This window comes from Brassica napus, chromosome C1 (assembly GCF_020379485.1).
Source record: "Brassica napus cultivar Da-Ae chromosome C1, Da-Ae, whole genome shotgun sequence".
Taxonomy (NCBI): domain Eukaryota; kingdom Viridiplantae; phylum Streptophyta; class Magnoliopsida; order Brassicales; family Brassicaceae; genus Brassica; species Brassica napus.
The window spans coordinates 794,871-807,897 of NC_063444.1; the positions used below are offsets into that span (position 1 = coordinate 794,871).

The 13,027-nt window shown below is 30.2% G+C and overlaps 1 protein-coding gene and 1 long non-coding RNA gene across 2 annotated transcripts; one reads left to right on the forward strand and one right to left on the reverse strand.

Annotated features, from left to right (window-relative positions):
• Positions 1-213: 213 nt before the first annotated feature.
• On the reverse strand, positions 214-2,442 carry LOC106426794 (probable N-acetyltransferase HLS1). Its single transcript, XM_013867525.3, has 3 exons — positions 1,893-2,442; positions 1,399-1,574; positions 214-1,316 (listed from the first exon to the last, which is right to left on the reverse strand). Exons 1-3 carry the CDS (start codon positions 2,052-2,054, stop codon positions 443-445), a joined length of 1,212 nt encoding a protein of 403 aa, XP_013722979.2. The 5' UTR covers positions 2,055-2,442; the 3' UTR covers positions 214-442.
• Positions 2,443-5,477: 3,035 nt separating this feature from the next.
• Positions 5,478-6,372, forward strand: LOC125580502. Its single transcript, XR_007318213.1, has 2 exons — positions 5,478-5,933; positions 6,039-6,372. It is a non-coding gene; the product is annotated as an uncharacterized LOC125580502 (long non-coding RNA).
• Positions 6,373-13,027: the final 6,655 nt, after the last annotated feature.

Here is a 13,027-nt window from a genome sequence, read left to right on the forward strand (position 1 = left end):
CACCGTTGCGCATGCTCTAAATGTTCTTAATTAAGAACCTTTCAATTTTCTCTTTCCTAATTTTTATTTATTTTAATTATTTAATTTTTAGAAACTCGTGTTAAGATAATTGCGGTAACGCGGCTCTGATAAGATTCGTACAGAATGTAACTACTTCATTCAACGTATTAAAACGTTCATGATACTACTCTATATAATTAAAATATTTTAACATAGCCAGAGAAACAGTATCTTAAAAAGCTAGATCCATTTACAAGACAAGAAGACACAAACCCAAAAGTGGGAGATATTGCCTCTTACCACTACTTTAACACCAACACTAACAAAAACAAAACTAAAAAGACCTAACAAGAGATCTTAAAAGAGTTTAAAGAGATCAACTCCTAATATGACATGGAAGGTTATAAAAACTATTATCAAGCGTTTTAAGTTTTAAAAGACTTTAAAACTCCCTAGGGTCCACAAAAACAGAAGCGCCAGGTGGCGATTTGGTCCAATCACCAAGAGCGCCGTCACTGTAGTCATCTCCAAGTCGTTTAATGCACCAAAGATCCTCTTCGCACGATAACACTTTCCAGTGTGGTATCCCTCGCCGCAACGGCTCTTCTCCGGCGACTTCGGTCGCCAAAACGCCGCAGCCTCCTCCCTTGGCCAGATTGTGAGCGTATCCGCACAGAGACTTCACCATCTTCGCCGCACGTGGACCTTCCCCACCAATCCCGTACATAAAATGAAGCCCAAACGGTTTAAAAACCGAGGGTATCGAAGGGAGTTTCAAAAACGGTAGCGTTTTGTCAACCACACGGGTCGTTTTAGCCACCACACGCCTCAACAGCGACGCACCACGAACCTCTAACCGGAACGAGTCTTTGCAGTTCCAAACGCTCAACACGGCCCATGACTCTAGCGGGTACTCGAGGAACTTAGCCGAACCGGGCCATGATCCAGACCCGGATCCGTAACAGCTGCCACGTGGCACCGCGACGAATGTCCCCAGAGAGAGTTTGTTATTCAGCACCGAATCAATATCTCGCGGGAAAAACTCTGTTGTGTTGAACCGGAGTCGGTACAACGACTCTGCATCGACCGGGTCCAATTTAATAACTGTGACACGACGCGAGACGTTTACTTTGTGAGCGTAAACCGGATTGACCAAAATCGACGGTTTACGAAACTCGGTGTAACCGCATTTTCCGGTGAAGAGGTTAACCGAAGCTTTGTTCTCGTTTTCAGTCGCTATATACGAATATTCTGCACCGTTCTGCATGAACCATGCTTCCATCATCTTCACGAGCTTAAACCCTACGCCTTGCCTCCTGCATAAATAATGAGTGATGATTAGTTTTAATTTACCTAATCATTTTACATGCGTGATTAGTGGGAATAACGGAACGTTACCTATGAGAAGGAGAGACACGGAGCCCCAAAACGTAGGCGAGTTTAGTGTAAAGTGGCTTAACGGTGTCGTTTTGGGACTTATGATTTAAATCGAGTTTTTTGCCACATGTAACGGTTTTGATACAACCTCTAATCATGCCCACTATCTCCTTCTTCTCCGTACCAATCTCGGCCACCTATCACAGCCATAATAAATTTTCCGTTATTAAATTTGTCATTTTTCTTAATCTTTATTAAATACAAAAAACTTTATGAGGGTGGCTACTCCATACAATTAGTTCAGAAAATATAAATGATGGGCTTTTTTATCATATCAAGAGTCGGAAGAAACATATATGGCTACAAAAATAGTTAACTTGAAAAACAAAATTAAAATTCTGTTTATGGAAATGTTTTTAGAAGATAAAAATCGGTTTTGTTTTGTTTAAAAGAGAGTAGGAAGACGGAATAACAGAAGAAGAAAAAACAAATATTGGAAGGCAATAGTAAATTACCAACATAAGAAAATAAGGTGAATGTCGGATCCTACTAATCGGGTCACCCAAAAGGTCGGTGAAGAGAGAAAGCTTGCCGCTTGGACCAACCTCGCACCGTCGCTCAACATCCTCCACACCGGCTAAGTCTCTGCTCGGGTCGTATTCTCTAACCACCGTCATATTTTGCTTTGTTTAGAGAGAGAGAGAGAAAAACAGAGCAAAGAGAAAGAGAGAATAAGTTAGAGGACGAGTGGAGTAGATAGGGTTTTATATTAGATAGGGAGGTGAGTGTGTAACTGAGAGAAGTGAGGGAAAGAGAAGCATTTATAGAAAGCTAGATATATAACGTGAGGTATAAGTAATGAACAGAGAAGCTACAAGAGTTTATAGGATTTGGATTTAAAAAGGGAATCGAAAAAGACTTACAAAAATAAATCGGCTACTTTTTTACTTATGATGAGGTTTAAAAGTTGGAGAAGGCGAGTAGTTCATGATTGAAAGAAGCTTAAAGTTCTTCTTCTCAATCCTATGTATAGCTTCTACAGTACCCATTTTGTTTTACTCCTTTTTCATAATTAATGCTTTTAACCGGTAACTGAAGGGCTCTTCCTTTTGTTTATTTAGCGGATTAGGAATTATTTTAAAATATATCCACCAAATTTTATCTAAAACACTAGCTCGCCAACAAAAAAATGTCATCATCACCAAAACATGTAATCTATAATTACAAATTCTGAGTTAATAACGCTGTAATGTCATCATCACCAAAACAAAAACGATCAAAATTTTGATGTTGGATGGGGCAATGTTTTGATCGAGTTTTCAATATTATACAAATCTTATAGCCATGCATGGATGATTGGCTTGTTTTTGTATATATAATTAACTACGGTTTCAAATAAGAAAAAACACCATGACCGAATATATTCCTTTTACTATTTTCCAAAAATTATTTAGTACTCATTTTACTACAATAGGTTACTGGAATAAATATGTAGAGATGCGTTGTGAAATACAGTAAACGTCTTTAATGGGCATTAAATCTCTAATTATTAGAAACATGAAATGTAGTTTTCCTCGCGAAGTAAAATAGCAGTAATGAGGATGAACAGGTTAATAATGGTGATTAAGACGAGCATTGATGTCGAACACTTCTTTTTTTGAAAAATTGATGTCGAAAACTTGCCCAAACGGAAGTGTTGTAAGTGGGAGTGAGAAGTGGAAATGGCGGCTATGTCTCCGTTAACTCACTATGGTTTCTCTCTCTATCTCACTCTCTCTAATTTTCGTTTTCCTTTGCCCACAAACTCACACATATCACCTTTCACATCATCGCTCTGAATGCATTGCACCATCTCCAAAGTAATGATTTACGTTAACATTTGTTTTTTTATTTTAAATGTTGTATATGTAATCAACCGTTTAATTATTTTCTTCCTATTATATACTACTACTAGATTGCTTACGATAGTTGACATTGTTTGAATGGGACAATGTTATGTTGTTTTATGAGAAATTTGGCGACATGTACGTAACAAACCCAAAAACCAACAATATAGCCATAGCATTAAGAAAGTTATGATATTTATGAAATAATTTTTATATTGTCTTTTCTTACTTTCACCTCTTTCTTTTAATTAACTTCATAAGTTTAAAAATTATTTATTTGAGTTTCTTAAATAACTATAAAAACCATAGATTTTTTTCTGTATATGAAATGTTTTGAATTTTGTAAAACTAACATATATTTATAAATTGTACATATATAAGTTATAATAAAATGTTTGTCTATTCTATTAACGAGACATAGAATATAATTAAAATTATACAATATGTATTTGTTGTATTTTTCCCTGTATTTAATTTTTCAATCTTCATCTCTATTCTTTTCCATCTTTCCTTCTTTCTATGTATATTTTTTTTTTCTTTCTCTCTTATTTTTTCTTTTTCCAATATATAATGTTCAAATAATAGATTGTTGTATTATATTTTATTTACGAAATATAGAATAAAATTGTAATTATCCTCTCTCTCTCTCTCTCTCTCTCTCTCTCTCTCTCTCTCCCTCCCTCCCATATACGTCTACATACTATACTATATGACCATCACATATAGAATAACAAATTGTTTTAATTTGTATTATATCAACCAAATTTGCTTTTTCATATACTATATCATGCTAAACCATCTGTACTATGAACAACTATACTCTTTTATATTAGATATTATGTTTATTCCATTAAACATCTACAAATAAATAATATAAAGAAAATTAAATTCTTCTTTATTGTTAAATTTTTGTTTGAGATATCTATTATATATAGATAATATAAATAGAATGATATATGTTGTTGCGTGTGGCATACAAACGCTCACGCGTTACGGAGGACTTCAATATCTATTTACGGGGTAAAAAGACACGACTCCCAAGTCACACTACAAGAAAAATTGAACATTGTGACTAGATATTATGACAAAAAGTTTGGTCACAATATTGCGACAATTTACATACGGGGTAGTGACTAAATTTTTTTGTCACAAAATCGTGATTATTTTGTCACAATGTTGTGACGAATGTAAAAGTAACAAATGAAACGTTGCTAAAAGTTACAAAAAATGTGACGAAGTGGTTAGTCACAAGTATTGTTACGGAATCGAGACTAGAAGTCGTCCCTACTAGACACGATTTCATGGTTTACATAGTGTCATCCAGGGTGACCAAAAGTTCGTAATCATATCATCTCAACTTGTTACGGGGTTGATGACTTTTAATTTAATCATAATTGTAATATAAAATATTACTATATTCCATCACTATTATAAAAGCGATATTGCTTTAAAATTCAGACTCAAAATTTTATCTTTTCAAATTACTCTCACATCTATAATTGAAACCCCAAACAACTACCCCAAACTCTAATCATTAAATCATAAAGATTAACCTTACACTTTAAGTAATAAATTACAATTGCTAAAATATGCGTAAAACTAATATCTAACACTCATACAAAATTATAACATTATAATCTAAACTTTAACCTCATACTTTATATCTGAACCTCAAAATGTATTCCCCAAACTCTAAACCCTAAATAATAAAGATAACCCTCGACACTTTAAATCATTGAAGTTAAAATCATAATAACCAAAATATAATCACTAATTATATATAAAAATATTTAATAAATTTACATATAAAATTTAATAAATTTAGTTAAAAATATAAATTGAATTCACTACGTATAATATTAATAACCACCAAATTTAATATTTTATAAATCCTAACACCAAACATTAAAACAAACTTGAAATCGTATACCCTAAACTCCAAATTCTATATCCTAACTCTATATACTTGAACTTATAACTTTAAGTCATATAAATTAAATCACAAATCCTTTTAACAAACCTTAACTTTAAACATGTACATGAAACCCTATACCCTAAACTCTAAATCATAAATTATGTCTTAATCTTTAAAAAAATATCATACAATTTTAAATATTAAACTATTACACCAACATATAACCATTGATTAAGAATATTTTCATTAAAAAAAAACATATAACCATTGAATACGTACACAAAATTAATCTATCTCTATCAAGCAAATCAATTAATTAAACTACAAAACCAAAACTTAAACAAAACTAAATAACCATGTTTTGGTTTTGGCTCCAAATTATTTGGAATTGACATTAAATATTTTAGGTTTCCCACGTAAAAAAAAAAGGTTTCCCATGTTTTGAGAATTTGCTCTATCTCATAACCCTATTCGACTCTTATTTGGCGTAGCCTCCATCTACTCTTTTCTCTCTTTCTCTAGCAAATCAACAATCCTTTCAGATTCTTCTTTTTTATTCAGTTCATCCATTTGATTCTAACTCCCTCTTATGTTCTTCTCCCTGAACATCTCTTTCTTTATTTTTATCTCTCAGCGATTTTTAGGATTCAGATTTCAAAGCTCTTTTCACTCACTAATGGTCGAAACTTTTACCCTACTGCTTCTCAACGACTCCAAGGATCTGTAATGCCAATGGAATTTACTAGCTAGTCGAAGTATGTATCTCTCTCAGTTCCATTTCTTTTTCGATTTAATATGTTACTTTTTCAGATTCTAGTTTGGTTCATTTGATTTTATCTGATGTTAGATTTCGGATTCAGATGCAGATACAACCACTACTTTGTAGTAGATCTGACCACTACAGTGTTAAAGGCTTTCATCGGGAGTATATGAACAGCCAATGATGATGGCGGAGGTGTAGACAAGGGCGGAAGGAGAAGGAGGTAGTGGTGTGGGAGACCAGGAGTATACGAATCTCGTTTGGTTGCTGTGGTTTGACGGAGGCAAAGGAGGTGGTGGTGTAGGAGACCAGTTTACCCTAATTTGCTTTGCTTTGGTTTGTATCATATTTGGTTTCTAATACCAGGTTAATTTTTGTAACCAGTTAACCGATATGTAGTTTGGGTTGTCAATAAAATATATTCTAATTACAAATTTCTTTTTTATTTTTAATTAAATTTTCTTTTAACATGAATTAGCTTTTATTTAATTTATTTAAACTAATTAGTTTTATAAATAGAATTAAAACATATAAAAGCCACGCAATAACCATAATTTATTTGGTAAGTATTTGTTAATTGCCACAAATACGAAGTGACTACTTAGTTATAAAATGTAACAGATGTGTGACAGAAATATTGTCACAAATTGTCTCGTACTTACTAACGTATTTGTGCGTAGCACTTTGTGTCAGTTTTGTGACTACTTTATCTAGTAACAGTTTGTAACAAAACTGATACTATTGTAATTGTCTCTATAGTTGTGACATTTTTATGACTAAGTTGAATTTGTGACGACTTTATTGTGACCTTTCAAAACCGTCACATATCGGTCACAATAGATAATTTGTGACAAATTATTTGTATATTGTGACTAAAAACATTGTCACAATATCCATTTATTCTTGTAGTGTCATGACTATATTCTTAATTGATTGGTCTCCTACGAATATACACCAAAAAGACCCTTGTTTTATAGTAGTTTTATTTTAGATCATCTACTATCATTCGCTTTTATGTGTGTTTTTAACCTGAGTTGTTGTATACTCTATCACATCTGGATTATGCAACTATTTTTCACATCAATAACAAAAATTATGATAGTTTTATTTAAAATTTTCCACCACAATAATTTTACATATATTTGCCTAAATCACAAAAATAATTTTCGTCTAATTTGTAATAGTAGCATGTTTGGCATTTGTTTTCGATGTTACTATGATGACAATACAGACTTTCAATATCTGACCACAGAATTAATACTAAGTTACCTATGCCAACTTTGTAAAAGATACACATATATATAATTGATTTTCTGTTGTTATAAACTTTAATATCACTACAAAATAAGATGTATAAGTGGTACAAAAATGTAAACTTAGAGCAATGTATCGGTGGAGTAAAAGAATCTTTAACTCATTGTTATTTTTATTTCTAAATTCTATAACAGGAAAATAGTGGTTCAACCCATTTCTATTTTTCTTTAAATAAAGATTGATATTTCTCCCCTCTAAATATAAAGTTAAGATAGCATTCTGTATTATATTCATGTATATATTTTTTTTCAAAATAATCTTTTAACTTTAAAACTTTTATATCTATAACCAACAAGATACCTTTTTAGAAAAATACAGTTTTTATAAAAATAAAATTACACTTTTTATTCACATAATAGTATTTTTAAATAGTTTAGGGAAAGTTATAATTTTATAAAAATCTTGTAAAAATTAAAAGTAAATAGGGTTAATTATCAACTTTCATGAATAATATGTATTTGTTGTAAAATTAAAATAAAATCTTTTGAAATTATTTTTCTTTAAAGACAAAAATAGAAAAAATATATTGAAAAAAAATATATCTTTATTTTAAAATTATTCTATTTTAGAGGTAAAGATAAGGAAATACACGAAGATGTTTCACAAGATTTCACCTGATCCAAAAGCAACATACAGTTTCCAAAACATCATGTCGTCATCTCCATTAACTTTCCGAGATGATGTTCGGGTATCTCACTACCAATACACTTAAAGACTGTGAATCCATGAATAATTTGTTTGTTGATTGTGCAAAACGTTGTTCCGGAGTATATCGTAACATGCACTCATGCCATCTTTCTAAGAGTGTGGAGGGAACCCCTTTAGAATGCAATCTGGTCCAGGAAAAAAGTTGCTTCAAATTTAGAGCTATAATCGGAAGTGATTATTGAAGGTTCGTAAGCAACTATTTGGTTATAATTATCTGATTATTCACATGTATGCATGATGGTATGTTTGTTGAGTGATCTAACGATAACCAAAGGGTACATATATAATGTGTTTACTTTGATACCCAATATAGATAACGAAGAAATTTTGCAATAATGTGCTAACATATTCGCTTAGCTCCAATACTAACTGTTCTTTACAAATTAAGTAAAAACTGAAATATCATTTCGATCACTACAGTAGTAATGAATTTGTAGTAACTATGTTCTTGAAAACTATCATTCAACGTTTATTGTGTAACATTTGTGTTCTGTCTGCTCTGCCGCGAATTATGCATTTGCAATACATCGTACTATTTGAAACTTCAACAATAAAGCCACGTACGTAGAGCGCATGGGGATCTGATCCAATAACCATGCGATGGTTACACGGGATAATGACTTAGCAACGTAAGACCATGATTAATGGAAGTTCTGAGAGGTGGAGTTATTAGAGCATGATTATTGGAGGGTTTTTATAGTGGAATTCTTAGCGGAATATAAGAACACGTCTCTTAACTTTTAACTAAAAAAATTAAGAATTGGCTCTTAAAACTTTTATTTAAGAAACGGTTCTTAATTTTTTTAGTTAAAAGTTAAGAGACGAATTCTTATATTTCGCTAAGAACCCCACCCTAAAAACTCCCAATAATCATGCTCTTAGGTTGTACCCGCGTGAACATGATCTCCATCCGATAGACGTAAAGCTTTAGCTAGTACACGGAAGTGCATACCATGTATTTAAGAATCGATTCTTAACATTTTTCTTTGTTAAAGTTAAAAACTGGTTTTTAAATTACGCTAAGAACTCATCCCTAAGAACTCCCGTTAATCATGGTCTAACTGTTACATAATTATCTAACATGGAAAAACCAATACATCAAACTTAACTCAAGGAAGTTTTAGAAAAAAAAAAAAAAAAACTCAAGGAAGTTGATAAACGATATATTGAGACTTGAATCTTAAGACTGGTCAAACCATGCAGAAGCCAGACAATAATTTTTGTTTTACCGACTTATGTCGGATAGTGTAAAATGACAATAACGTCCTTTTGTGTATATTTATTTGCTGAGAAAATGTAAATCTCAGCTGCGAATGGCGAAAGAACAAAGCGGCCGGGCAGAGGAAGTGTCAGTTCAAACATTTAAATCCTAACTTTTATAGTAGTAAACTATTTTTATTAGGTACGTGCCTTATGCTTTGGAAGACCACCAAGATAACATTATGTTGGTGTTGGCTATCCAGATCCTGAAACAAGCTTACGAATTATCTCTATACGCATAACGTCTAGGTTTACGCACTTATACCCGAATATGTCAATATGCGGTGATGTAATACCATACGATAGATACATACTTCTACGAGTTAAAATCAAATTTTATCTCTGTTGAGGTAACGGATACATATACATATTGGTTGTATATATTTATTAAGGTTTTTAGCAAGTATTATTGCAAGCAAACTTAAACACACGAACATAAAATTCACATAGAAACTAAAATAACTTTCCTCTGAGATAATGTATTAAACTATCTTGATGTTCGGTACATGTGTTAAATTCAAACGAAGTCTATATATAATACTATGTTAGTGTTAGTTGGAGATATTTGGTCATTAACTTATATCAAACTAAGACCGGATGTTCCAAGAATTACTACCAGCTATCGTCAAAGACATTAACTTTTAGTTTGCGATTATATATATATAAGAGTGAAAATGTAGGAGTGTGTGTAAGAGTGCATTATAGTAGGGAGAATAGTGGACGATAATTAAGAGTGCTTGAAATGACGTTTCATACAGAATCACGATGTTTGTGGCAGGAACAATCAGAGATCTGCTCTATGAGAAAATCAGAGATTTGTATAACCTTTTCCAATATACACTAAAATATCTACTAGTGATTATCCATTCATTTTCTTTTATTTGGAAAAAAGCAAAGTTTATCTATCAAATTAGCCTAGTCTCCTTTATCCAGAAATCTGGTTAACAAGAAGATTTGTTATCTATAAGTTCTTAGCTAAGCAAAATATATGTTTTATCACGAAACCACAAAACTAATATCAATACGGCAGTGTATTTGAATATACTGGTTATGTATAGTAGAACTATATAGTTCGTTTGAGCTATATATTATATACTAGATTTTGATCCGCGCTTAAAAACGCTGAGTTTTTTATTATAAAAAAGTTATATATGAATTAATGTTTTGAAATTGTTATACATTATTATTTCAGATTTCATCTATACATTTTTATCTTACTTTTTCATATGATTCTACAGTTTGTCGGACATGAAAAACTAAATCCGAAACCAACCTGAAAATCCATGTACAGTTCGGGTCTGAGTCATGGGAAAAATACCTATTCAATATCTAACAATTGTCGTTATAATAATTGTTGATCGTGGTTATTTATTAAAATGTAATAAATTTTAAGTTGTTGCTATAATAAAGACATGTTATGATATTTGGTTTTATATTATAGGTTGGACTAAAAAATGAAAAGGTTCAAACAACTTTTATAGGTAGATTTGTTGTGACTCATTCTCTTTTAATAGTATGGATATGGCTCAAACGAACTAAGAGCATCTCCAAAAGACACTCTATAACTTCAAATATGAAGTTTTTTGCTCTCCAAAAGGAAACTTCAAATTTAAAGTTTTGAAGAGTGAAACTCTATATTTGAAGTTTCACTACTCAAAACTTCAAATTTGAAGATTCATATTTTTGTTTGCATTTTGGTCCTTAGAGCATCTCCAAAAAGGAACTCTATTTTGAAGTTTCCAAAACTCTATATTTGAAGTTTCCAAAACTCTATATTTGAAGTTTCATTGTGTTCTTCTCCAAAAGTAAAACTTCAAACCTAACTTCAAAATTATTTATATTTTACACTATGATCCTTATATTTGTCATAGTTGATGTAAATTCATAAAACTTCAATAAATAACTAGTACATATATATGAATATTACAGAAATATTAATTAAAAAAATCTTACACTAAAATATAAAATTATAAATAAGAGTACATAATTAAATATTAAACTGCAAGAAAATACTACATTATTCCAAAAAAATATTTCCGTAATGCTCCCATATATGATCAACTAGTGCATTTCGAAGTAAGAAATGATTCTCTTTATTTTTTATTTGTAGATTACGAGCCAAAAATTGTTGAAATCGGATATCCTCATAATATGGCCGCTGATAGTTTGAAATAATCAAACGAAAAAATCCTTGATCTTTTAAACGAAAGTACAACAAGCAGGGAAAAAGGTCATGAGATGATTGAATTACAACTGAAAAATGAAGCAAAATGTTAGCTTTTAAAGAAGTAAAAAAGGAAAATAAAATATTGCTAAAAAACTTAGCTTCTATCGATGATGTTAATATTCGTGAATACATTCGATCTGAACAAGAAAGAATCGTACGAAAAAGGCGTCAAGAGCAACAATAACAACCATCTTCGGTTACACAAAATTTGTTTGAACAATATTTTGGAGATTTGGGAGGTTCCAGAGCAAATTTACCAGACTATTAGTGTTGTTATAATATTTAAATTTGAATAATAATTATGTCTTCATGTGTCTTTTGAATAAGTTTTTATTATGATTTTTTAAAATATTCTTGTTGTTTAATTCTAGTTTTAAAATATTATAAATCTTGTTTTAAAATTTTTATTTAATTTCATGTGTAAAACTTAAATTTATAAAACAAATTAGAAATATTTATGAGATATAAAAGTTTTAAGGATTAAAACAATAAACAAAAAAATATTTAAGAATTATAAATATGATGTCTAATTGTAAGGACCAATACGCAAATAAAAAGATGAAACTTCAAATTTGAAGTTTTGAAGTTCCTTTTTAGAAAGCAAAAAACTCTATATTTGGAGTTATAGAGTTTCTTTTTGAGATGCTCTTACAATTACATATTACATTTATGGTTCCTAAACATTTTCTCATTTATCATTTTAATCCTTAAAAATTTTATATCTCACAAATATTTTATTTTTTATAAATTTAAATTTTACACATAAAATTATTATTTTTTGCCAGCCACATAAAATTAAATAAAACATTAAAATAATATTTAAAGTATTTTAAAACTAGATTTAAATAACATCTATATACAAAAGAAATAACAAAAGAAAATCTTTTAAAAAATTACATGAAAAAATAACTATTACACAAATTTAAATATTACAACAACACTAATAGTTAGGCAAATTTGATCTGGAATCTTCAAAATCTCCAAATTATTGTTCAAACAAAATTTGTGTAACCGAAGATGGTTGTTGTTGTTGTTGTTTTTGATGTTATCCATATGATTCATTTTTGTTTATCCACGAGTATTAATATCATCGATAGAACTTAAGTCTTTTAGCAATATTTTATTTTCATTTTTTACTTTTTCATGTTTAATGTATTTACAAGTATTAATATCTTCCTATTTCAACAATTTATAGCTTGTAATCTACAAATTAAAAATAAAGAGAATCATTTTTACTTCAAATGCACTAGATGATCATATATGCATTATGTAAATAATTTTATGGAATATTATGGTATTTTCTTAACTTTTAATATTAATTATGTTATTTCTATTTGAAATTTTATATTGTAAAATAATATTTAACTAATTAATATTGTTGTAATATTTTTATATACGTGCTAGTAAAAGTTTTACGAATTTAAATCAATTATGACAAATATAAGAGCCATAGTATAAAATACAAATAGTTTTGAAGTTAACTTTGAAGTTTTTTTTTGGAGAACAATACCTTTAAATTTCAAATATAGAGTTTTAGAAACTTCAAAATAAAATGTTTTTTGGAGATGCTCTAATTCTGA

Coding starts and splice junctions, on each gene's coding strand:
- LOC106426794 (XM_013867525.3), bottom strand. CDS start 2,054: ATGACGGTGGTTAGAGAATACGACCCGAGCAGAGACTTAGCCGGTGTG. Junction 1,575..1,892: donor CACCTTATTTTCTTATGTTG/GTAATTTACTAT, acceptor TGGCTGTGATAG/GTGGCCGAGATTGGTACGGA. Junction 1,317..1,398: donor CGTGTCTCTCCTTCTCATAG/GTAACGTTCCGT, acceptor TTATTTATGCAG/GAGGCAAGGCGTAGGGTTTA.